This window comes from Hibiscus syriacus, unplaced genomic scaffold, assembly GCF_006381635.1.
Source record: "Hibiscus syriacus cultivar Baekdansim isolate YM2019G1 unplaced genomic scaffold, ASM638163v2 tig00112498_pilon, whole genome shotgun sequence".
Lineage (NCBI taxonomy): Eukaryota > Viridiplantae > Streptophyta > Magnoliopsida > Malvales > Malvaceae > Hibiscus > Hibiscus syriacus.
This window is the reverse complement of record NW_024063347.1, coordinates 1322606-1349575: the sequence shown is the minus strand read 5'-3', so window position 1 is coordinate 1349575 and position 26970 is coordinate 1322606. Positions and strand designations below refer to the sequence as shown.

At 34.5% G+C, this 26970-nt stretch overlaps 5 protein-coding genes across 6 annotated transcripts; 2 read left to right on the top strand and 3 right to left on the bottom strand.

The window, feature by feature from the left end:
• Nucleotides 1-730: 730 nt before the first annotated feature.
• Nucleotides 731-4258, bottom strand: LOC120180557 (transcription factor VIP1-like). The gene is made up of 4 exons (XM_039185870.1): nucleotides 3638-4258; nucleotides 2604-2736; nucleotides 1462-1546; nucleotides 731-1152 (listed from the first exon to the last, which is right to left on the bottom strand). The coding sequence occupies exons 1-4, from the start codon at nucleotides 4147-4149 to the stop codon at nucleotides 917-919; spliced, it is 966 nt and encodes a 321-aa protein (XP_039041801.1). The 5' UTR covers nucleotides 4150-4258; the 3' UTR covers nucleotides 731-916.
• A 3216-nt stretch (nucleotides 4259-7474) lies between these two features.
• Nucleotides 7475-14379, bottom strand: LOC120180692 (ubiquitin carboxyl-terminal hydrolase MINDY-3-like). Its single transcript, XM_039185979.1, has 7 exons — nucleotides 13835-14379; nucleotides 12665-12743; nucleotides 10372-10520; nucleotides 9324-9447; nucleotides 8798-8983; nucleotides 8562-8633; nucleotides 7475-8432 (listed from the first exon to the last, which is right to left on the bottom strand). The coding sequence occupies exons 1-7, from the start codon at nucleotides 14227-14229 to the stop codon at nucleotides 7629-7631; spliced, it is 1809 nt and encodes a 602-aa protein (XP_039041910.1). The 5' UTR covers nucleotides 14230-14379; the 3' UTR covers nucleotides 7475-7628.
• Nucleotides 14380-18784: 4405 nt separating this feature from the next.
• LOC120180693 lies at nucleotides 18785-21849 on the top strand. Of its 2 annotated transcripts, none has more exons than XR_005521702.1 (2): nucleotides 18785-19021; nucleotides 21114-21849. XR_005521702.1 is itself a non-coding variant. In XM_039185980.1 (2 exons), the coding sequence occupies exons 1-2, from the start codon at nucleotides 18887-18889 to the stop codon at nucleotides 21445-21447; spliced, it is 492 nt and encodes a 163-aa protein (XP_039041911.1). In that variant the 5' UTR covers nucleotides 18785-18886; the 3' UTR covers nucleotides 21448-21849. The 2 variants fall into 2 exon arrangements, 1 of the variants encoding a protein (XP_039041911.1); XM_039185980.1 differs by having other exon boundaries at nucleotides 18785-19044.
• A 450-nt stretch (nucleotides 21850-22299) lies between these two features.
• LOC120180598 (egg cell-secreted protein 1.1-like) lies at nucleotides 22300-22807 on the bottom strand. Its single transcript, XM_039185910.1, has one exon. It carries the CDS (start codon nucleotides 22796-22798, stop codon nucleotides 22385-22387), a length of 414 nt encoding a protein of 137 aa, XP_039041841.1. The 5' UTR covers nucleotides 22799-22807; the 3' UTR covers nucleotides 22300-22384.
• Nucleotides 22808-24227: 1420 nt separating this feature from the next.
• LOC120180698 (60S ribosomal protein L3-like) lies at nucleotides 24228-26613 on the top strand. The gene is made up of 6 exons (XM_039185989.1): nucleotides 24228-24371; nucleotides 24607-24701; nucleotides 24845-24955; nucleotides 25288-25592; nucleotides 25721-26130; nucleotides 26242-26613. Exons 2-6 carry the CDS (start codon nucleotides 24617-24619, stop codon nucleotides 26498-26500), a joined length of 1170 nt encoding a protein of 389 aa, XP_039041920.1. The 5' UTR covers nucleotides 24228-24371; nucleotides 24607-24616; the 3' UTR covers nucleotides 26501-26613.
• Nucleotides 26614-26970: the final 357 nt, after the last annotated feature.

Below are 26970 nucleotides of genomic sequence, written 5' to 3'. Positions count from 1 at the left end.
ATTTGAAGATTGCCTTTAGCATAATTGTTGTGGGCAGGTGAGTATTAATGGTTCCGCTAATCCCTGAAGATTCTTTATCTTGTGAGCATTTGCTGTATAGTAAATCTTTATAATGTTGTCTATATATGATAGGCAGCCATTGTTACCTTCTGATTTAGATACTAGTCACAGTTAGCTTATTCTTGTTTCCTGCCCCTACTAATTTTTAAGATTTAATTACTTGATAGATCCTCATTCTGTTGATTTAAAGTGATTTAACTCCTACTTTTTGATCTTAGCTTTGTTCCTGATCAAATTCCATATATATGCCAAATATGTGCTGGGAACTGGTATCAAATATTGGTATTTGAAGAGAAGAGTTTGGTCAAAACAAGTTTGATGTTAATATTTCGTTTTGAAGTAGGTGGAAAGAAAGTGGACGAGTATAAAGGGCCGGGACTAAAGCACATAATTTTACATGTTATTGCGAGTGGGTGCATATAGGCTTGTGTTGGTACAAGTAAACCCATGGTCCAAAGTTTGCAAGTTTAGCATGGCCCTAGAACTAATATTAAACCAAGCGTCTTCTTTGTTAGAACTTCCATTTGGCATTGCCACTTCCTAACTCAGTGCTGCTATTGTAAATAGTGTAATATATGCTTTGAATCTGTAGAAACCGTATGTTTTTTTTGTCGCAAGACATCCAGTGCATGCAATAATCATATTGGGCCTCAATGAAATTTTGTAGTATATTAATTGAAGATCATCTCAACCCTCATTTCTTTTCATTTCTCTTACCGTTACTATGGTGATAATAAAGTCATGTGAAACCTATGATATGGACTAATCCAGCACCATTTCACAACCCTGACCTACCATACATTTACATATACTTTGTACTTTTTATGTTTTTTGAGCATTCTCTTCCCACATCAAGCTATGCTTCCTGGTTAAAATCCATGAACCGAGGCTGCAAATGCCCATTGTTGGTGGATGACTGAGGCATCTGCTGTTGTTGCTGTAGGGTCTGGTGGCCGCTTAAGTGTTGCGGAGATGGATGGTGAGGGAAAATTTGAGGCAGTCCGCCATTGAAATGTTTCCCATTCATAGCTGACATTTGGCTGGCTTGTATCTTAAGCCGTTGCACTTCTTCCCTCAAAGTTTCATTTAGAGCTTCAAACCGTAGAATATAAATGCTAATTTTAGCATACGCCTAAATTTGGTATTGGTGCATATGAAAATCGTATGGACATCGTAAGCAAAAATATGACATTCTTTCTTAACGAAGTCAACTGTACCATTGAATTAAATGCACGAGTCCCAAATTATGCATCATTTAAGTATGAAACGGCAGAGTTTTGATACTTTTACCAGTTTCATTTTAACTGACGAATGACCAAAACAATGTAATCAACCTCATTAACGCTTCACCAGTATAATTGCAGTACGTGATGCAAAAAAAAAGGAAACAGTATGCCATACCGTCTCTAAGCTGAGCTTGTTGCTCCATGGCCTCTAGCCGTAATTTGAGTTCCTTATTCTCAGTTGTCAATCCAGTAGTGTCTCTCTGCATCATAGGAGAAATATATTAGAATAGGTTCCCTTCCTTCACAGTGGAGGCAGTAGACAAATATTAGCCTACTCAAAGATGCAAAACAGGTGTTTACCAGGTTAGCAACTTCGGCAGAAATAACTAAATGCATCATTATGTGCATGATATTTTGTGCAAACTATCCCCTGATATATCATATGTTAAAGGTACACAACTACTTCCTATATTACTTGAATTTGAAGGTAAGTGCCGGATACCAATATGTGTCTGACACCGTTATTCCCTTGTACCCATGTCGCAGAAGTGTCGGATATAGATGTTTGACACGGATGATTTAGGAAAAAAAAGGAAGAGTCGTACAACATAGACTTATCAATTTTCTTTCCACGTCTTATTCAAGGATTGATCAGTGATTGTTATACAAGGAAATTGACTTAGAAAAATATCTGTAAAAGAACAGATAGAACAAAACTTCTCAAGAAGGTGCAAAGTGGCCAATCCATGTTACTTGGACCGAACATGAGTTAAAATTTGAGTGTACAGGGTTATGGGTATCATCAGATTTTTCTTGCATATGGAGGATCTTTGAAGGTCATATCCTCTTACTCATGTTTCCGGACATAGGTATTTAAAAAAAAGGGAAAAGTTTGTTTGTTTATTTTAAAAGGTAAAAAGGGAGGGAAAAGTAATATAGGACCTTATATTACGTTCAACCATTCTTCCATTGAAGAGAATTCTATGCATCTATACAACAAAGAAGTATTTTAAAAAGGAGAAAACAATCTAGGGAAAAAATTCTCTTAAATTCAAGCAATAAATTAAATAAACTTATTCCGATTGTAACAGTGGTTCAACCCATAATTGAATATGCAAGCATGCGTTTCATATACACAAGATTCCACTGGCAGTTATAATCTTAAGATTGAAAAAAAAACATTTGAATGAATAAACCTGGAAGTTAACAAATCTGGAAAGCATCAAAAGGATCACATTTTATGGGGGAAACGAAAAAATATAACATTCTTTAGATGTATACAATAAGCTAAACCAAAGAGGCGTAAGGTGCATTTACCTCTAACATTGTGACCTGAGCGGAAAGATTGGTAGCTTCTGTTTGAAGGGTCTGAACTCTCCTCTGCAGCTCACTGGTGTATCGAATCTTCCTCTCCTTTGAACGAGCCGCGGATTGCCTGTTGGCCAGAATCCTAAAGGACGCAAAGCAAACCTAATTTACTATGGAAATTAAGTAAAACAACTAATTTAGATATATAAGACAACGCTGTTCCAACTTCGTTTCAAGGTTAAAACCAGCGCACTAGGCTCCCGCTAAGCGAGTAGTTCTTGTGCGCCTTCTCAACAGAGAATGGCCATCGAACACTTGTTCAACATGCTAGGCAAAACCTTCTTCCCTTTTTTTGGTAATTAAAAGAAAGTAATTACCTATATATTACAAGCATAAAAGAAAAAGAAACTGAAAAAAAGATGATTGATTGAATTAGGGACAAACATATGATTTTTTGTGAGAACTTAAAAAGTACATAATTATAAAATTTTGAGGTATGAAAAATTAGATTATCAAGAAAAAAATATAAAGAAAATAACTAAATTATATTAGAATTTGAAATTTTGCCACTGCACTCTCTCAATTCATCTGTGATCATTGAACCATTGGTAAAAAATTGTGTCTAATTGAATTGAATAAATTGAACTCAAACTCAAATTGTAAGAATTTGAGTAAAATTTAAGATTTGAATCTAAATTCAAGAAGAATAAAAATCAAACTCCTCGTGTTTGGTGCTCAAATTAAAGGTTTTTTAATACTAATTATATATAATAAAAAAATAATTAAGCTTGTAAGCTATTCGAATCAAGTGTGGAGCTCGGCTCTGTTCAATAGTTCGAACTCAACGACGATTAAATCTACTTCAGATCAGTGTTTGGTGAAGAGAAAATGAAGACTCCAAAAAGAAGAACAAAAATAGTCTATGGAACCATATTTAACTAAAAATAAATTGTATAAAAAAATCCAGTTAATTTAATTTAATTTAATTTATTTTTTAATAAAAAAGTAGCAGAAAAGGTAGACTATCATAAACACAATTCTACCTTTTAGCTCTCTTGGGATCAATAAGGGCAAGCTCAGCGAGTTTATCAGGAGCAATAGCCTTCTTAGCACCGTCAACGGCGATCAAGGACTCCATCATGAACGACGCCGTACAATCCATCGAGTTACTATGCCTATGGTGAACCCTCTTCTCTCCCGCCCCTTCTTTCCCGCCAATTTTCTCATCTCCAGCTCCTCCGGAATTTGCGGGCTCAGTCAATCCGAGTCCGTCGAAGAAATCAGAATCAAAAGAAAGACCACGGACATGGGAAGATATACGCCTAGAGTTGCTGCGGGAGGAGCGAGAGGGCTGGCCGTTGGAAGAGGAGTCATCGGAGGAATCGGTAGGAACGGGGATGACTGGGGGCGGAGCGGGATTGGAGGTGGAAGGCGGGAGGTAAATGGAGGAAAGATCGAGATCGGGTGGGTCGAAGAGGAGAATATCGTCGAAACGGAAAGTAGTATCGGAGTGGGCTCGCCGATGGTGAATTCCACGAGGAAGCATTTGGTCCATCTCCACCGTCAGATTTTGCTCCGCGGTCTGGATAGAGCAAGGCGAAGGATAGTAAGCGGTGGTTGAATTTAAAAGCAGAGCGACATATGGGTTGAGAGAGAGCTTGGGGCAAAGGGATACTTGGGTGGTGAAGAACAGATAACAACTTGTACAATCAAAGAGTTTTGACCTAATTATTTTAATAAACTAATAATAATTGAAATTATTTTCTATATATTAACTGGGTTGCCATAATTAAATATGATAATTAAAATGTTGTTAATAATACCATATAAAATAAGGGTAAAATATACAAAAAAATTATGACTATATGTCGTCGTTTCATCGAGTTCTTCGATAATTAAAAATTACAAAATGATCTCTCAATTCTAGTATATTGTTTTGTTGAGTTCTCCGATTATTAAAAGTTACGAAATTATAATTTGACTATTTATATATTTTAAACTCGTCATTATTCGTTAAAAATTTGATAGTCGCCTAGGTTAGATTTTAACATGTTGATTGGATACGATAAAATTATAAAATTATATTTTAATGATGTATATTGACATTGTCACAAAAGCGAGACAAGTTCCATATAATTTTGTTTCATATTATGCGATGAGTTCTAATTGTTCTATTGTGAAAATATAAGATTAATTGAAAGCAAATCTTATCGAATTTTCTTTGTAATATATTTTCTTTTTAATAAGCTTAACTTTCAATATTAAATTAAAAATATGTGCATGGAAATTTAGTTACCAACGGCATTTTACACATCTATACTTTATTTTGTTAATCTAGGATTTTATTTTTTTTTATTTAATAAGTGTTTCTCTTTTCTTATAAAAACTGTGCAAATTTTTGTCTCGTCTCGTACACATTTTGATCATAAATTATTATTTTTTTTCTGTTGAAACCGATTTTGTTATCATCTCTCCAATTGATGGATGCTCAATTTTTTTAACATATCTATTCTCATCTGATCCGGTGAGATACGAAAAGGACAATTTATTGTCTTGCCAATGTAGCATTACCTCACATATATTGTTTTAATTGAAAAATTATTTCCATAACATTTCGGTTATTTTCAGCGATAATAATTGATAGAATAATGTCGATTCTTTATAAGAATTTAGATGGATGTGTATTGGATAAGTTTATTGACTTTGATATAATAATATTTTAATTTTTTTTATTGTTATGTTATTAAATTTTATTCGGTGAACGAAATATAGTTTCAAATAATTTTTTTATGATAAAAGTTTTAAACTCGGAGTTTAAGCTCGTATTGTTATTCAACTGTTATTCTTTTCTCTTTCCACTCTCTCCTCTTCTTTTATTTCGTTTTTTTTTTATCTTTCCACCATTTGACTTAACCATTTGTCTATCAAAACATTATTATATTTAAAATCTTACTTGAATCTCTTAATTTTCTCTAAATTTCCCCACTGGGGAGTGAAGAAAATAGTGGTGACCATTGGTGCGTCTCCCTCGAAGCACTGCTCTGTTCGCCTTCGAGCAGTGTAATGGAACTGGAAACGCTCTCGCCGATCTCCATAACCACCTCGTGGTTCAACCAGCTCATCGGTTCGTAGATAATCACGGTTAATGTTAATGTGAGCTGGAAATCCAAAATACTTTTTTTCTCATTTGTTGCCATAAAATATGGCCATCGTTTGATTGAAACAAAATAAAATGAAGAAGACAACAAAGGAAGGGTGTACACCAGACGACAGTTGTGAAATAGATTCTGTGGCCCGATAAAGTTTAAAATTTTGCGACACGTATTAATCACTAATGAGCTACTCCACTCGCGTTCGACTCTTCTGCCTCAAGATTCCGGCCAGCAAACAGCTCTACCACCATCAAATGCTTCTATTAGTACGGACAAACAGAGAAATTTATACTAAATCGAATGATAAATTTATACAATTTTAGAGAAATGAAAATAAAATTTTTAATTGAAAATATAAAAAATATTTAAAAATTTAAATTTTTTAGAGAATGACTACATCAACCGCTCTCCTCCGTCCATCCTTGCGTACCAGTCCTCTCTTGGTTGGTAATATGATTTTCTTTAGGACATAATGCAGTGGAGAAGAGACACAAATCATTACAATAGTTTTAGAAATTACTAGAGATTCATCACTGTAATCAACCACTTATATTCGAGTATAATTGACATCATAGTGACGTACTCCATTAAAAATGTTGTCGAGGTGATTTCTCCCACTAATTCGTGACACTGATTTTGATACAATGTTTTGGACCCAAAAAATTAGAACTTTTTGACAAATCCTTGAATCAAAGGAATCGCATCACATCTGCTCTTAAGTCCCTGTCTATTTTGTTTGCTTCTGTCCCTATTCCCAGTGGAGCATTTTCTAGTTGGTCGGGCCATCTCCTGTCCTCTTTCAAATGAAGTTGATTTTTATTTCACATTATTTTTATCTAATTTTTTAAAACAAAATGGCCAAATTTTATTAAACAAAATTAAAAGTACTGTGACAACTGGGCATCATTTTCTTTTGAAACAAAAGAAAAGGAAAATAAAACCTAAAAAATGATATTTATATATAATTTTAATCATAAAAAACACAAAGATTACTTCATATACTTCTAATTACTAAAAACTTATTTCAAGTTAATAAAAATATGATCTCAGGCATTGCTATTAATTTTTAACGACTAGTTTTTATAATAGAAAAAATATAATATCAATGACGATTTTGGTAAAAAAAAATTAATGACTAAAATGATAAAAGATAAATAGTCTGATGACTAATGGTGTAATTTACCTTTAAGTTTAAAAAATTTAAAAACATTATGATTAATATAATAAAAAAATTAAAATATAGTTAGGAAAATTGTTGAGGATTAATTTGCATTCATTAATAAATTATCCTTAAATCCCCAAATTTATAATTACTTGAATGCTTGAAGAATGTATATATCCAATTCTACTTAAAATCTTTTAAATCTATAATTTTATAAAAAAAAAAGTATATATTTGATCAAACTCGTGTTGGACATATACTCGCATCTAATAATTAATACAGAAACAACAGTGATATATTAAAACTTGACCAATATGAAACCTAAACTATGGAGTTGTAATTCAAACTCCAAATGATTCATACTAATCAAAATAACTGTTACCGATAAGACACCAACTTCTATGGGTATCGGAGGTAGCTTGGTTCAAACACAAATGTATGAATAACGATGAAATGAAAGCAGATATGATTGATGAAAGAGATTATATAATCCTTCACCTTTAGTACTTAAAATATGAAGATTCAATTAGAATTTCAATGCTACAGCAAATCAATACACCATAAAAATGGTGAAAGCTCGTCCGCTAGAAAAATAGCATCTTCTCTAACTTACCCAAATGTTATGAGAAAATCAACCAGGTCTATATTTTCGATGTCCCCCACCGAGTTCAAAGGGGGCCTCAAAGGATCCCAGATATGATTTAATAGACATTCAGAATTTCAGACTATACTAGGGGGGTCCCCCACCCAGTTACACACAGCACGAGGCCATCGCGTTCTAATGCAGTCCACCAACGGCGCATGTTGAGAAGGTTCGGGTTTTACCACTTCGGTCCCAGCAGAACCAGATGGAACTGCTACATCTGCCATGAATTCCTCAGGTGTCCACCTTGGGGGTACTGAAACCCTTAATTTTGTAAGCCTTGGTCTTTGTATCGGAGTCTCACCTCCAGAACTCGATTGGCTGCCATTCAAATCTGATTTTGCTATCCCATTAAAATGGAAAAGATCGAATACCTTTTGACCCATTTTTCCTGTCGAATCCTTAAGACCCCCCAAGCTCTTGTCTAAATCCAAAATGACCTGCCAGAACTCACTCCACACAATGAAGCCTGAGCTGCAAAGACTATCAAGTTTTTCGGGCGGAAGTCTAATATTTGTCTCTCTAAGGACTTGATGGAAACCTTCCACACTAATGAAGCCACCACCTCCACTCTGATCTTGAGCATCGAAAGCTTTCCGGATCTGCGATTCCCTTTCTTCCAGTTCATTCTCATCTTGAACAGACGTATCCAGAGCAAATAAGACCGTATAATGGGATTCACTCCCAACAACCCATATTGGCCATTTTGGGCATTTTAGGTTTTGGCCAACCTTACAGAAATTAAGCGATTCCAAAAGAGTTAGGAATCCAACTTCCACATTTGTAGATACACCCTTCAAAAACATGCCACCACCAAAATCCATCCTTCCATCGAATACATTCGGCACAGCTTGCCCGCATAGCAACAGGTTCACAATTTCCTGAAATATTTTTGTATAAATGCAATTCCCAAGCAAAACATCAAAAGAGCAACCCAGATTCTTATGGAAGTGCCAAATTTAAGATATTGAAGTCCCATCCATTAGATAATGAAGAGCAATTTTATGTACCTGAGAAGCATGCCCAAAAGGTGCAGTTACTAGAGGAAGGCTAGGGTCATCCCGGTCGGCTTGAACACAGTCCTAGATAAAATTTGGTTGCACCAATGTAATTATATCCTCGTTCAACAAAACAGTCTCATAAATTTAGATATAAGTAAGCCTGTTCTTAAAACCATAATATAGCTATAAAAAATTGACGCATAAATAATGACAAAATTGGAGTCTTCGAGTCCAAACAAACCTACCAATCCTCGAGAAAGCAAGGCAGAGATAAGGAAAAGCAAAGCTCCCATGCGACTTTGAAAAATGGGGATCATTGCTTCAAGCCTCTTAGAGACACTTACTGGAGTTGTGTATGTGTCAACTCTTAAAATTTTATGCAAATCAGAAGCCGATCCAATTGAAAGACCTTCAAGTGCTTGTGCAATGATCTGTAAAATAGAATAAATACTTATCAGCAAAAAGGATTATAAACACTAAAATATTAACTCTTAAAATTCACATCACATGCATATTTTACATCTTCAAATTCTAAATCGCTTTTGTTGTATCACAATAATTTGGATTTCTCCTAAGGCCAGCAAGCATTAGAAGTTGTTTTCTGACAACTGTCAGGCCTATATTTATCTGGAATAACATGTTTTGAATTTATTGTTTGTTTTTTTTTTAATATTAGGACTTATATGTGTTTTCTTGCTCCAACAGCAGACTGTAGTGAGCAAAATAATAATAATAATAATAACATATTCAGGTCAATCGGAATCCACTTACAATGTCTTTTAGACTGTCTTCAGATCCTTCAATGCCATCACCGATGGAACTCAAAGTTGCAATCACGGCTATTTTATTATTTCCACATAAAAACAATATCTCACCCATACTTTTAACTAGAGCTCTGTGAACAGAAACAGATAACAGGACAACAATTAATTAATTGCAAAGCAGCTAAAAAAAGGAGCAATAATTATTCCAGAAATGAAGTAAACATAACAAAGGCCACTACCAGTTCACATCATAAATACTCATGAATATCCATTAAGATATGTCCCAAGTTTTAACATCATATCAGATCATGACTTTGCTCAGTCATTCATAAAAATGATAACACCTTAAGCCAAACTAAAACACAATGAATATGCACAAATGCAACCTTAGCCCATTAGGCCAAATTTCGTATGTAGACGTGACCGAGCAAACACATATAGGAAAAGAAATTGTACATGCAACGTGACTTCTCAGCTTGAGATCAAAGAACCACATCTTTTTCTCTGATTGCATAATAGAAAACAAGAAATTAGCAACCATAAAAGCAAACAATTAAGCTGAATTTCAAAGAAACTCAATAGAAGGGAAACCCAGGACAACTAAGTGGTAACTTGAATGATCTAACACCTTAAACCAAACCAAAACACGACAGATATGCAAATACAATCATAGCCCATTAGGCCAAATTTGGATAAGAAGATATGCCTGTGCAAAAACATATAGAAAAAGAAATTGTACATGCAACGTGACCGCTCAGGTTAAGATCAAATCTTTTTCTCTGATTTTTCTAAGCAAACAAGAAATCAGCAACCATAAAAATAATCTAAGCTGAATTTTAAAGAAACTCAATAGAAAGGAAAATCAGGACAACTAAGCGGTAATATGACGATTAACATAAAAAAAGGCTTCTATGCGACAACTGGCAGGAAAGTTTTTTTAACATTGTCATATAGACGTAAGTTCAACTCCATTTTTTATACGAAACAGAGCTATAAGAAATTTGAAATGCAATGTATCCTTTTTACGAACAATTCAATGCAATAAATCCAATCACCTTGTTTTTACATTTTCAGTAAAAGCAGCAAAATTATTTGATGCAACACATTGATTTTTGGATAATCTCCTGGAACTCAAATTCTGTGGCATGCTTTGTGCAGCTTTAACCAGTTCATCCGGAAAGAAAAGATGTTTGAGAACGAATGCCTGTTTAGATAGACAGATAATATTGTCAGCAGAAAGAGAATTGACAATTTTCATGAGGTACAGCTTAGCTGAAATAAAGTTTAATTCCGAAATTTAGATTTATGTAATTATGGTTAAGAGACAGAATTTTCCATAAAATATTGAAACACCATTCGATATAATCATTATCATGTTAACAAACTAGCAATCAAAATCAGTGATGTTAAGGTGAACGCCTAGGCGCAATAAAAGAAACAGAAACACTTTGCAACATATCAGGCAATGCTATTTTAAACAGGTGGTTGCTTTACTGTGTTTTTATTATGTGTGCTTCATTCTAGGCATACAAAAGCCAGCTTCACAGGCCCTTCACTCATCAGTTTCTTTCTCTTTTTTCTAGATAAAATACCATAAATGTCCTTTATCTTATTAACTAGAACCCCACCTACTGACTTAATATTCCGTTTCTTCTAGCTTTTACTTTTTATTTTGAGAGTCAAAATACAAAAAATGCTATTTATTTTATTAAATAGAATCTCACCCCCCCAACTTTATTAAGTTTAAAGTTCAAAGCAAATTTAAAAGATTTAACTCACCTTCGTACTCTCTTTAAACCTTAACGCTGTCACCTTCACTTTTTTTCCTCCTTGAGTCTCTATCTATTCTCCTATTTTTTCTTCTTTTAGTTCTTTTATCCCTTATGGTTGCTTTTAAAGTGTACTTTGTTGTTTAAAAACAGAGGAGAAGTTGCTCTGTTTTAGTGTTAAAAAATAGAGCTCCGTTTTTGGCTTTGAAGTTAGTGTTGTATTTCCTTTTTCATTGTTTTCCTAAAATGTACTTCGAGCAAAGGCTTTATCTTGTTATTATTATTTATTATCGTCTACATGTATGATATATATTTTTATATGTATGCGCCTTATTTTAATAGGTCAAGCACTTTTTAGCACCTTGTGCTTCATGCTATATAGAGGTCTTAGCGCCTTGCACCTGGCGCCCTTGACAACACTGAATAAAATAAGCTATACCAATGAAAGAACAATATTAAGTTCTAATAAATTAAAAGATTTAACTACCTTCGTACTCTCTTTAAACCTTAATGCTGTCACCTTCACCTTTTTTCCTTGATTCTCTATCTATTCTACTATTTTTTCTTATCTTAGTTCTTTTCTCCTTTATGGTTGATTTTAAAATGTACTTTGTTGTTTGATAACAGAGGAGAAGTTGTTCTGTTTTAGAGTTAAAAAATAGAGCTCCATTTTTGGCTTTAAAGTTTGTGTTGTATTTCTTTTTTTTATTCCATTATTTTTCCTAAAATGTACTTTGAGCAAAGCCTTTATCTTACTTATTATTATTTATTATCGCCTACATATATGATATATATTTTTATATGTATGGGATTTATTTCAATCGGGCAAGTGCTTTTCGCACCTTGTGCCTAGACTATATAGATGTCTTAGCGCCTCTAGTGCACCTGGCGCCCTTGATAACACTGATTAAAATAAGCTATCCCAATGAAGAACAATATTAAGTTCTAATAAATTAAAAGATTTAACTCAACTTCGTACTCTCTTTAAACCTTAACGCTGTCACCTTCACTTTTTTTTCCTCGACTCTCTATCTATTCTACTATTTTTTTCTTCTTTTAGTTCTTTTATCCTTTATGGCTGACTTTAAACTGTACTTTGTTGTTTAAAAACAGAGAAGTTGCTCTGTTTTAGTGTTAAAAATAGAGCTCCGTTTTTGGCTTTGAAGTTTGTATTGTATTTCTTTTTTGCTCATTATTTTTCCTAAAATGTGCTTCGAGCAAAGGCTTTATCTTAGTTATTATCGTTTATTGTCGTCTACGTGTATTATATATTTTTTATATGTATGCACCCAACTTATTTCAATCAGGCAAGCGCCTTTTTGCACCTTGTGCCTTGGGCTATATAGAGGTCTTAGTCCCAATGAAAAAACAATATTAAGTTCTAATAAATTTTAGTGAGAGAAATGTGTTGCTGTAATATTTTAACATTCAGAAGGCATACTGATAAGTTCAGGTGTTACATAAGAAAACATGTATTTTTTAAATGGATTAAGAGCTTCACATGGAACAAAAAAAAAGTAGTCAATTCACATTCTGCATGAGAAAAGAAACTCCTATAACCAAGAAATTAAGGAATTACTTGTATGGCTGCTAAGACACCACAGGGTCCACCTTCATGCTGAACTAGGATCATTGATGTTTCTGGATCAGGGCTAAACCTACAGGATTTTTCATCATGTATTAGCCAATAAAAAGAAAACATATGAAACTTCCACACAGTTGCTGGGTACTCATTTAAACGAACTTACCAAAAAAAACACAAACACAAAATGAAAGAAGATAAGAACTAACATCCATGAGTTTTCAACGAAGAATAAAATGTCTACCAACTGAATATGCCAAATTGGTACCTATTTTACTTGGACTTGGGTGTAAGTGTCGGATACGGGAATGTATCTGACATGTGTATGGTTAGATTTTTCAAAGTTTTTCCATATATTCGGAGGATCCTTGAAGGTCGTATCTCCATATACAAGTGTCAGGAGTGTCACTGTGTCAGACACAGCTACTTCATGAAAAGAGTCCGAGCAAGATAGATTGGAACTACCAAACATGGTTCATGATAGTTGTAATAGAAAATGACGGGACATACAGCAAAAAAACAGTTTAAATCAACCAATTGCAAATCCACCAAGAGCCTGCTAACCTGGCTAGTGGCCAGTATTCTTCACCAATCAATATGCACAAACATCAGCAAATAAACCAAAATTCCCTAAGAATAATCTCTATACTTGGGAGTTGACAATGAAGAACATCAGGGATATTGTATTGCAATAGATAGGAATAAATTATAAAGGGCACTGCATTACATGAAAGAAATTGCCTCATACATGAATGATAACTCAATATTTTATCTCAGGCTCATCTACACTCCCAAACACACACATAAGGATTATTCACATAATTCTCATAAAAAAAGTTACATGTCAATTCATTTTTGATTTTGGATTCATTTCACCATGCACTTGCACTTCTTTATTGTTCCCTAACAACAAGAGACTTCATTCATGAATTATCTTCTTCATTCATGATCATCAAAGCACGACAAGGTTTTCTAAGACATATTTGATCAGTAACTGGTTTCTACTTGAGAGAAGAGAAAAAGGAAATTTCCATTACACAAAAGTAGCAACTTCATGCTGTATATTAATATGCATATCAAAATTCAGCTGTCAGTCTATTTTGTGATCATTATCCTTTTTTTTAATCAGTAAAAAAAATTAAAATAAAGTAAAAGACTAGCCTTTACCTTATGCCCTGATTACTCCACTGAGCCAGTATATCCTTCGAAACGTCGCTTCCAAAAACCATAAAAAATAACTGATAAGCTTCTTCCTCCGACAATTCATTTCCCAAATTCACTTCTTTAGCTTCTATTTCCATCTCTTTCTTTCCTAAATCTCCGCCACTGTCGCTTTTCAAAGGGGAACCGGAAGCAGGAACGCTTTTCGTTGCCGGCAGCATCCGTTTCTCAGCTGCAGCTGCCATTAATTCACGCTGCAGTCGTCGGCTCTCCTCTGGCGTCGTCGTCGTCGCTGAGTTCGTAGCTTCTTCCGGCTTGCTCCTCTTCGGCTCTGGAGGCGAGTTTTGCATGCTCATTCGTAAAGCCAATCTAAGGTCTTCTTCTTCTTGTTGATCCGCCATTCGATAACCAACGTCGGATCAAACTTTATGAATCAAAAATTTTCAGAGATAATTGAATCCAAATCAATTATTTTTCATGTCTTTGAACTTTGAATTTGATTCAAACTCTATAAAGAATAAACGAGAGAAAATCTTCAAAAACCCCTAAATAAAACAAATTAGGGTCTCGAATTTCAGGCCAACCGGTACCGAATGGTGTTAAGAGCGAGAGGAAATCCTTTTTTTTAAAAAACAACAACAAGAACGAAGAATTTAAAATTGTCGATAGGGTTAAAATAGGAAAGTGACTCAAAAGGGAGAAAAATGAAGGTGCTCTATCTTTCTCTGGTTAACTTTTGACACGGTGTCGTTTGGGTGATGGAGGAAATTAAATTACCATATCGGCCTTGATTTATTTGCTGGACTCGGAGGATTTGGTTGGTGCGTTAGCCGTTAAAGTCTGGAGAGAGAGATATGGGCAAAACGTGAGGGTATTTTGGGAAAAGCAATGATGCTCAGTCTTAGTAACGGTAGAACCAGACCGGACTCACCAGTTCGATCGAGATCCTGCCGGATGACCTCTCCGATAAGTTGTAATGAACCATTTAAACCGTAAACCGTCTATAATCGTTTTCTAGACCGTGAACTGGTTGGATGTTTTCTTCTTTCTTGCCCGAAAATAATTCAAAGAGTATATGTTGTTTTTTTCTCTGTCTGGTTCAAATCCTTTAGTGGCTGTAGAGTGATATATACTTTTTAATTTCATATTTGGATTATTTTATTTTATTACACAGGCATTTAATTTTATAGTTGGCCATTTGTTTTTTTTTAAATCAGTTTTAATTAATTAATGAAATTATTGAATATTTTTTTTGGATTTGATAGAGATATTACATTCTTAAGACAAATATAATGATGTGAATTCACATAAGATAATATAACGTGAACATTCTTAATCATTGGATCAATTAATAGATCTAAAATGAATATCTGTTTTGGTTTAATTAATTTCATGTGTTTATTTTTGTTTATAATTTTTCATGATTTTATTTTCTATATATGATTTTATTTTAAAATTTGTTATTTAAATAATAAATTGATTGAATCGACAATTAAACTGATTAAGTGAACAAATTGGTGACCTAATCAATCTAATCATCTGTCTGATTTCTGAAAATCTTGCTCTTTGCTCCTTTCATGGGAGTCAAGGCAAAATTATTAGGACTAGAGTGTCAATCATATAAAAAGTTCTTATTGAAGTAAAGGCAGAATTAGTGATACTTTTTAATTTGTTTTTAAGTTCATTAAGTAAAAATAATAATAATAATAATCATGTAACATAATACTGAAAAAATAAAAATACTAAATTCATGTTTTAGATAGAATTAAAATGTCAAATTATAAACTAAACCTTCTTTTTAACGTGAATACGTGATTTGTCACTAATGTAACAATAATTAACATATATCGGGAAATTTTTTAAAGAGTATCATATTTATCGGTGTATCCGAACTTTTAGTATAAGTTTATTCTATTGATATTCTTCTTGGTTGTTTGCTTTTATAAATTATGATTTATTCGTTTGTTTGTATATGACATTTCGTTAACTTTTAGTTATACATGTCGGATGAAATTATAATTAAGAAGATATTAATTTTTCATTCTTTAGTTTTGGATACTCTCCATGTTCTTATCATCTCTGTCTGGTATTTGTAGGGATGGCAAAAAAATCCGAACTCGATGGAGAAAATTGAAAATCGAATTAAACGGGGACGGAAAAAAACCGTTTATGCTAAATGAGGATGGGGACGGGGAAAAACCGTTTATGCTAAATAGGGACGGGGATGGATTTGGTAATCCCCGCCCCGATTACCCAGCCCGATAAATATTAAAAATAATTATTATATATATAATATTAATAAATTTAATTTAAATTAAATATATATATATATATAATATTTATATATTTAATTTAAATATATATATATACCTGGCCTGATACCCGGCCCGATACCCGTTTATGCTAAACGGGGATATCCGTTTCCCTGCGGTTTTCCCTGATTACCCAATGGGGATCCCCGTTTAAATCCCCGTGGTTTTTTAAGCGGAAACGAGTATGAATTTTTTAAACGGGAACAGGGACATGGGATCAATACTCAGCCCGTTGTCATCCCTAGGTATTTGGGGATGTTGGAGTGATATGTCTATGAATGTCATTGCCTTAACTATTTATGTTTTTACTCATAAGTTTGTTACTGGTTGTTCATCGGTACATTTTATTTATAATTATCCTGAATGCATATATAACATGATGTTTTTTATGACTAATTTAATCTACGTATGTATTTAAAAAAATAGAGAATGATAATTTTATGATAAATTGATGTTGTAGTTTAAAAAATTTGTACCCGTTCCCGCTTAAAAAACCGTGGAGATTTAAACGGGAATCCCCATCGGGTAATCGGGAAAACAGGTATCCCGTTTAGTATAAATGATTATTTAAACGGGTATCGGGTCGGATATATATATTTAAAGTAAATATATAAATATTATATATATATTTAAATTTAAATTAAATTTATTAATATTATATATATAATAATTATTTTTAATATTTATAGGGCCCGGTATCGGGCCGGGTAATTGAGGCAGGAATTACCAAACCTGTCCCCGTCCCCGTTTAACATAAACGGTATTTTCTGTCTCCGTTTATCATCCTCGAACCCGTTTAATTCGATTTTTGATTTTTCCGATCCGGTTGAGATTTTTTTTTGCCATCCCTATATCTCTTACCTCTTCATCCTTGAGCTCCTCTTCAACTCTGTCGTCGTTCTCTTCCATCTCCCATTTAAACAACGATCGATGTTTTCTTCGTCACCGACTTGATATTAACGTTGGGTGGATACCACCCCAAAAAAGTCACTGGTAAACTTGTTTTACCCTTACCTTCATCACGACCAAATAACCTCTTTCATCAACGTTCCAAAACAAAACCCATAATTTCCTTACACTTAATCAAGAAAATAGAAACAACCCAAAACTGTTTGTCTATGGCTTTATATCTGCCTCCGTTGGTGCTTTATTTTCAAATCGAATGCTTTTCTTATTATTCTAATCTATCGATGCTCTTGACCAACCCAACAACTCAAAGGGGAATAAACTTCTGCACCTTTTCTTCCTCAGGCATTATGGATGCGAGATTTGGGCTCTCGCTCCTTTTTGTGTTGGGTGCTAGCTGGCCATGTAGTGCTAGACATTTAGAAGTTTTCGATGCATCAGATATGTAGATAAACCTGGGACCAAACGAGGAAGTAATAGAAAAGGTTACTCAGAATGACAAGGTGTGCACCTTGTGTGAGGAATTTACTGTCAAGGCAGTTGAATACCTTTTGCAGAATAAGACCCAGACCTAGATAATTGAAATGCTTCACATGAGGTGCTCACAGCTCCCGTATACCAACTTATAAGAAGCAATGCATTACGTTCATGGGACTACTATTCTTCTCTCTTCTTTGTGGAAGTATCTTCTATTCAACCTCAAGATTTCTTACAAAGTTCATTCTTTGTCAAAAAGTTGCACTTATAACTTCACGAATCCGTGAAGATAACTGCGGCGTGTGCCGCCATGATGTTTCTGAAGTTCTAAATAAGTTGCAACTCGAGACAAAGTTAGAGATAATTCAACTCCTTTTGAAGGGATGCAACTCGGTGCAGATCTACGTGTAAAAGTGTAATCAGATAGTGTTTGAGTATGGGCCTCCGATCCTTGCAAATGCAAAGCACTTTCCTCAAACAAATGATGTTTGCACAATAGTCCATGCCTGTGATGGAGGAAAGCATACATTAGTGGCAAATACTTGGTCGTTGAATCATCTGTAATTCCACGAGCATCTGCTGTTATATATATATATATATATATATATATATATATATATATATATATTTAATCTTTTTGATTTGCAATTGCGTGTATAAGAATTACAATGCTGAAAATGTTGTTAAGATGCTTAGTTGGTGGAATTTGATTGCTTACGGTTTCATGATTCAAAAAAGTGCTATGATCCCAAAGCAGGATCCCCGAGAACCCTTGGAAGGAACATTTGTAGACTGTTGTAATTAATATATATATATATATATATATATATATAAACAAACTTCACGTACCACAGCTTGCGTATACTTCATTTCCCTTAATTGTACCACTCTTATCAAAGTATCCGACTCCGACGACCATGGATGAGAGTCGAGGAAAGACACCACCCAAAGGAGCAACGAAGTGGAAGAGTCTTGAGCGTGAATGGGTCTTGAGAGAGGTTACGGATTTTGATCTTAAAAGCTAATTTTAAAACATTAATTTCTATTTTATTAAATATATATCTTATGTGGCTGATTTTAATATTAAAACAAGCTAAATTGAGAAAACGGTCTAGTGTAAAAAAATTTATTATTAAATTGTAAATGTAGAGTGAGTGAAATAGGAGATAGTAAAATTCAGATACTAAATTTGTAATTTACCCTAAAAACAAAAGTGAGAATAGGTGGTAGTTTAACCCCAAAAAAAATCCCACCTTCCCATGTCAATGGCAATCCAGCAATTCAACCCTTGCGTTCCTGATAAACCACCTTCGCATCTACTTCATTCATTAAATCTCTCATTACTCCCCCTCTCAGTTTTCACATGTTCTTAAAAAATCGTGATGATTTGCTTGATGATGTAGAAACTATAAGATCATTGAGCAGTTGGTGCGGTTTTCTGAAAACTTTACTCACCACCGCCGCCTCCTTCGCCTGCACCACTTCCAGCGCCACTATGGTTTTTTTTATCACTTTTACAAAGTATTCAGATTTTATTTAAATAATTTTATCATAAATCATTTCTTTACTTGGTAATAATTTTAGAAAGAATATGATGCTTGCATTGGGCTCTTAGCCTCTCTTTTTCTGTAAAGAAAAAAAGGTCTAATCTTGAAATACATGCAGTCTAATTCTAGAAAGCTTCTGTAACTTACCCTTTTCTTTATTGGAGATTATGTTGTGTGCTAATTTTCACTTTAATTTGTGGTTCAAAATATGTTCTTAAACAATTTGCATCCGCAAAGTTTTATTTTTTTCAGTGGGTCTTTCTCAGTTTTTCTGGATTTTTTTTTTGTGACTAACGATTTAGTGTAGGAATGTGATGCTATCGATTAATATTACGATTTCTCATAGGGATGGTTTATATGGGTTTTTGGCTTTATTATTCTATGAATTTTATCATTCTCTCTGATTATATCTTATCTGTAGTTACGATATACACAATGCATAGTCCTCTGTTGCTAGATGAAATTGATGATGCCTCTCTTAGAATTGTGCTTAACTGAGATATGAAGCTTTTCCTTTTTCAAGTGTTTAATTTTTTTTTTACAGTTTAATTAATTAAACTTTTGCTCATGTCTTTTTTGATGCACTTCATATGTCTGTTTATCAATTGTAGTATCTTCCACTTCTTGAATTTCTGCTTTGAAAGCATTAACTATTTAGTTGTCTGTGAGAAATCCCAACAGCTTTTCTTTATTAGCCTTGACTACAAGTTTGCAGGTAGGGATGCATGATCTTATGCTAGGAGCCGATCTTACAAAATTTTAGGGAGAAAAACAGATTATCGATAGGAAATACAAAAATAATATCTGAATTATATGAGAGTTTAAGGTCCCCCCCTCGGTCCATCCCTGCAAGTTTGTATGTGCTATCCTTACTGTTCTACTGGTTAATTTCTTCATTGCATTTGATAACATCTGTCTAATTTATGGTTGGATATCAAAGGATTTTACAGGTGGTCATTGACTAGGTGTTTGTAGATTATGTCGTTTTAGTTTTTGCTGTTGTTTGTCAAACTTTTCATCACCGGGCAACTCAATGTTATGTAGTTTAACTTGTGGTTGAATGCCATAGACTTGTCATTGTTATTGTTTCCTTTAATCTCTGAAGACGTAGATTGGTCCTTATGAAAATCATGAGCTTCAAAATTTGAATTCTGATGCTTATGTAATCTAGTGGCTGGAGTATTTTGTTTTCTTTGAATTACGGCTTCTGATGAAGTTGGTGTTGTTGATAGGCCTTTTAGGATTGATAGTTGAAGCTAGACTAGAGACTTTGTGACTGTTGTGCCTTTTTCCTTCTCAATATACACAGTAGATCATAACTATGTCACTCGGATACGAGTGTATGTGTCAGATGTAGGTATTGTTCAACTTCAACATGCCCATCAATGAGTCAGATACAAGTGTTGAACTTGGTACCGATAAAATATAGGGTTGGAATTATATAGGATCATGGTTTCTTCTTTCTATGACAGTTTTCAGTGTTTTAAACATGTGTTTTTGGTTTCATTGAGATCATATTGTCAGCCTTTTGCCCAATGATGGAACTCTTATTTTTGGAAGAATGGTTCTGGTTTTTTGTTCGTCTCTGGCTTTTGCACACCACCTCCCTTCATTCTCTCTCTCTCTCTCACTCAATATAAACATGCATGTCGTGTGCTTATGTATGTATATATATATGATAATTTCATCTTTGCTGGTCAGGTGGTGTGTGAAAAGCTATTGATGAATGCCTTTATGGTGAACTGTACATGATCGCAACACAATTATGAGATTCTGAGGGCTTCTTTTAGTTGTTCATACTATGTTGCTCCGACTCTTCATCTTTTTAAAAATATTCATGTTTGATGTACATATTATGTAATCATATTTTTGGTGTTAAACGTACATGGACTAAATTTCAAAATTGAGCACGGTAGAAGGATAAAAACTAAAATTTGACCGATATTTTTCTCAATTCTTAATGTTTTTACACTTGAAAAACATTATAATTTCTCTTTTATCTCAAACGATTAACATAAAATTCTTGCCTTCATACTATTATAGCAGGTTAGTGTCTTGGAATGTCTCAAGGTCATGGTCGGCCTCTAGGCAGCTCCAAGCAATCGGGAGCAACTTGGTAGCACCACGTGCGAACGAAATAGTCGCCACCAATGGACTCGAAATGCTTACTTACACAATGGGTATCGTTTTGCTGTTTTTAATGTGGGCATTGATGGCCGCAATACCGTGCCAGGACCGAGGTTTGCAAGTTCAGTTTTATTTGCCTATGCAGTTTTCTTGGGCTGCCACCATTCTTTCGTTGCTTGGTAAGATCATGGAGGAGTCGAGGAAAAAAGACAGGAAGAATTCATGTGGGTTATTGATGGAGATTCACTGAATCGAGAAGTGTACGCTGTTGTTGAACAAACTGACACTACCGAGCAGTTTCCAATCGGCGACGACAAGGAAATAGAGTTGAGGCAGAGAGTGGAGGAATTGGGGCAAGCTTATGGTGCAATGAAGGTTTAGAACCATTGGAGAAGAAGGTTAGGGAGGTGTTTCATAGTGTTGTTCATAGTCGAATCGAAGGGAAGGGCTGGACTCTTTAGGAAGGGGACACAATACTGAGTAAACAAGTTTGTGCTTAAGATCGGTCTTGGATTCGGATTATATGTCCAAAAGTAAGGTTGATTTAAACACAATTAGATTGTTTGACAAAGAGGTTGGATTTGGGCTCTAACAATCAAGATCCCAATCCACGCCTATCATACTTTTTTTTCCTTTCAATTTTGTAATCAAAACGGCTAACTCCTTGATTTTTTTTTTAAATAGTATGTGAAAATTATAAAATAGTATTTTTTCAGATTCTTAACGTATACATACTATGAAGATGCAGATGCTCGTTCAAACTCGAATCCTTTTCAGAGAACACATACCCTTCTACAACTGCTCAGCACGTAAGCTCTTTTGAAATAAAGCAATGAGCCGATCGAGTCATATAGATTCAGTATATAGATTCTAAGCAGCGTAACTGCTTAATTATTGGCTTAAAAAAAGAAACCTAGTTCTCTAACAAAACCACAATCCTTTAAGACGTATGTAAAGGGATAACCGTGCATGTTATTTCAGTTCATGTTGTACTTGCATTTCATGTTATTATATACTTGCATATATATAATTACTTAATGAAAAACTATTTCATTAATAACTTAAAAAAGAACAGGAAACAGACTCTGACTCCACCCTCAAACCATTTGCTGACAACAAGACCCATAAAACTTCATAAAAATTTATTCAACGAGTGACTAAACAGTAAACACAAGGGTAACTCCCACTCAAGAAAGCAGACCCTTCGCCGGAACAGCCACGCCAGCCTTCACAGACGGCAGAGAAGGAGGTGAGTCAGCAATTTCTTGGTCGCAGTATCCTTCAAGTATGTCACCTTCTTCCGTCGTATACCCCAGGGTTTCCATCATGTCCGGCCAACATTGATGGCTAATCGTATGAATAGCGTGGCAACATGCATTGCCGAGGTAAGTTTCACCGTTGAGGAAGAACAAGATAACTTCCCCGCTACATGATTGAATCTGGGTCAACGATTCCCAGCAACTCGGTGAGTCAGCATCCAATTTCAGGCGAGCTGCGAGGGTTGGCTTCGGCGTTCCCAGCGGCCGTGCATGGGTTAGAAACGCCATTTCTAGGACTAGAAAAACGGCGAGGGCTGAGGAAAGGTTGAATGTTTTGGCCATTTTTAAAAGTTCGATGATGGCGTTGCAGAACAGCGTTTGATGAGAACATGGTGAAGGATATTGTGGGGTTTTATAGATTGGATTTCATTGACTGTTACATAGAGATAATGAAAAGTTGATGTGATTAATTATTTGCATTAGTATTGATGTGATTTTGGGTTCGTTAAGAGATGGTCTTGATTATTGGGGTTTAAAATCTCCATTCAAACCATTCTCAAAGCCGTATTTAATTAGGTGCATATGAAGAGTTAAGTTTTAATATAGAATTTCCCGACTCTAACACGTTCGTGAGGTGACAGTGCTTGGATTTTGGAAGAACAAAACTGTGGTTGATGAATAATATTTTGTTTTTTTAATTATTATTCAAATTTACTGATTTCTTGATTCAGTCAATAAAGTTAACAAATTCTAAGTCTTTGGGTATTTAGGTTCAACTCTCAACTTGTAATTACGTGAGAGTTTTCACGTAGATATCTATAAATATATTTGGATTTATGCGTGAGATTAACACACTTTATGTTTGTCTAAATTTGATCTCACACGAGGTATACGCTTCAAATTTTGTCTAGATCCCACTTATATTTGTAAATAAATAATGTGAATTAAATTTTCATTCAGCTATACAATTTGTTTAACTTTTTAAAAATATTTAGCATTCTAACCCAACTCCAAAAAGTTTATAATTCTTGAGCATTATATTAAATCATTGAAACGACTAACAAATCAACTTATACCAAATAGCATTTGAAACCATACCAAGTACTTGATCTTGAGTTTGAATACAAGCAAATGTATAAAATACCAAAATAATTAATTAAGAGATTTACAAGTGACTTAAATAAAAATTTAAAATGAGTTAAAAAATTATATGAAATAAGAGTCTTATAAAAACATATGTTTGCTAAGAAATAATAAAAGATTCTAGTCTTTAAATGATGTTGTCATATAAACTTGAAATAAAATAAACTATAAGCATTCGCATGGAAAATAAAACATATCCAATTCCTAAATATATGTATAAATTTTTACTTGTGTGAATCTCTACTAAGCAACTATATTAGAGGAAGAAGATGATAATAGCAGATGTAATAGAAGATGAGAATAACAGTTGTTATAACCGTTTAGGCTTGGCTATCAGCCAGTTACTTGTACTCTTACATTACTTAATAGATAATTTGAGATGAAATAAACAAATGTGTACAAATTTAGTAGTCACATATTCAATTCATAAATAATAATTTATAAAAAAAAATTATACATTTTTATCAGCTAATAAGATTAATACTTACATCAGTTCACTTAGATTTTTTTTGGTTTTCAGATTTTTAAATAATATATTTAAACTAACATGACTTTGGGCTCTAATATGGAAGCCCAACCAAAAGGACAGTCCCATTCTGTCATAAAACCGGAAGACAATGATCAAAATTAGATTTAAGGAAAACCTCAGGGGGGTTTCTGTAAATTAATATTTCTAAGCATTTGTTTATAAAAAGAAGCAGCTAGGGTTTTAGACATTTTGTGAGCTTAGCAGCAGCCATCCACAGCATTCGCCGCGCGGCAGCAGTCTCAGGTATATTCTCTCTCTATCTCTCTCTCTCTTCTGTGTATCCGATCAATCTTCGGCTCTTTTAGCCACGTTTACATTGAAAATTGTGGAAAATAAGAGAATATAAACTTTCGTCTCTGTTTTCCTCAAGAACATGAATTGGTTTCACTTTGAAAATCAGTATCTTTTGTCTTAGATTAAATAACTTCTTTCGTTTTGTCTTTTGTTATGAGTTTATTCATTTTTTATGGTGATGAAGGTGGGGAAGAATGTCTCACAGAAAGTTTGAACACCCAAGGCATGGTTCCCTTGGATTTCTTCCCAGGAAGCGAGCTTCTCGTCACAGAGGGAAAGGTTATTTGTCTTTTATTTTTGTTAATTTGTTCGTGATGTAGCTGTAGAAAACTATAATTTTGTGTAAGCTATATTTTTTGTTATCTAAAAATGCAGTAATTAAATGATTATATATATGTTTGTGTTACTTTGGGTTGGTACAGTGAAGGCATTTCCGAAGGATGACCCAAGCAAACCTTGCAAGCTCACTGCCTTTTTGGGTTACAAGGCTGGAATGACGCACATTGTTCGAGAGGTCGAAAAGCCCGGATCAAGTAAGTTGATTTTGATTAAGTAACTTGCAATTTATTTCAGTTGTCCTTTCTTTCAGCTTTATAAACTCTTGCTTCAACATGTGTTGAGCTTTTTTTCTCTAAATTTTAATGCATTGGTTACGTTGATATACAAGGGAAAGAAATTTACAATCAATGCGTTATCTTTTATTAACTTCTGTGAAAACAGTGCATTGTAAGTAAAAAGTTTTCCCTGGAACTAGTTTTTATAGGCCTTGGGTTATTCTGATTTCAAACATTTAAATTAGTAATGATTTAGCTACTGTAAATTTGTCAAATATTCAACCTAATTTGTATTCTTTGATTTCGTATAGAGCTTCACAAGAAAGAGACGTGTGAAGCTGTCACGATCATTGAAACCCCTCCTATGGTGATTGTTGGTGTTGTTGGATATGTCAAGACACCTCGTGGTCTCCGCAGCTTGAACACTGTATGGGCTCAGCATCTGAGTGAGGAGGTCAAGCGTAGGTTCTACAAGCACTGGTGCAAGTCCAAGAAGAAGGCTTTCACCAAGTACTCAAAGCAGTACGAGAGTGGAGAAGGGAAGAAGGGTATTGAGGCTCAATTGGAAAAGATTAAGAAATATGCTACTGTTATCAGGGTTTTGGCGCACACTCAGGTTTTAACAATGTTTCATTCAATCAGTGGCTTGGTTTCGTTTATTTCTTTTCTTTTCTTTTTGTAATTGTTAGTTTCAAATGATTAGTTTTGAGACTTATGATTTCTTGATAATTTGCATTGTTACAGATTAGAAAAATGAAGGGATTGAAGCAGAAGAAAGCACACCTAATGGAAATCCAAGTTAATGGTGGAACAATCGCTGACAAGGTGGATTTTGCTTACAAGTTCTTTGAGAAGCAAGTCCCCATCGATGCCGTTTTCCAGAAGGATGAAATGATTGATATCATTGGTGTCACTAAGGGTAAAGGTTATGAAGGTGTTGTCACTCGTTGGGGTGTCACACGTCTTCCCCGTAAAACCCACAGGGGTCTGCGTAAGGTTGCTTGTATTGGTGCCTGGCATCCAGCTAGAGTCTCCTTTACAGTTGCCAGGGCAGGTCAGAATGGATACCATCATCGTACTGAAATGAACAAGAAGGTTTACCGGGTTGGAAAAGTTGGCGATGAGACCCACTCTGCCATTACAGACTATGATAGGTTAGTGTTATACACAACTCTACACTTCCATCAAATGGGAGTGTTTCAAAGACTTACAGTGGATTTTAGTTATTTCAATTTATATAATTGTTGAATGTGTACTGACTTCAGGACCGAGAAAGATATCACCCCCATAGGTGGCTTCCCTCACTATGGTGTTGTGAAGAGTGATTATCTGATGATCAAAGGGGGCTGTGTTGGACCTAAGAAGAGGGTAGTTACTCTTCGCCAGAGTCTGATTAACCAGACGTCTCGTGTGGCGCTGGAGGAAATCAAACTCAAGTTCATAGACACCTCCTCGAAGTTTGGGCACGGACGTTTCCAGACAACACAAGAAAAACAGAAATTCTATGGCCGGCTCAAAGCATAAATTTGCAAACTGGTGGAGTTTTGACTATCATATGATTTAGGTTCTGTTATTCCCTGAGAATAATTTTATTTAGTTTTGAAATGCAATGCACCAGTTGGATTAATTTTGCTTTATCAATTTGTGTTGAACGTCTGAACTGATGGAGGTTTGGAACTGGTTTTCCCTTATCAAATTATAACCAATCTTGGTACTTTGGTTTGTCCTTTTTCTGTGATTAAATTTGCTGCCTTTGCACGTTGATCCCTTAGTCTATGTTATCATTTAGATTTGGAGGTGAGTCCTGGGTCATTTTTCTATAGATTTTTTTTCTGTATTTTACTCATGTTGGGATGTGTTGGATTGGAAATATTTCTTCAAATGTGACTGAGCGGAGACACATAGCTCTGGTTGAGCAGCACCATGATTCGTATATTGTACGAGTAATGATTGAATGCTTCATGAAACCAGCTAAATTAAAGCTAAATAATCAA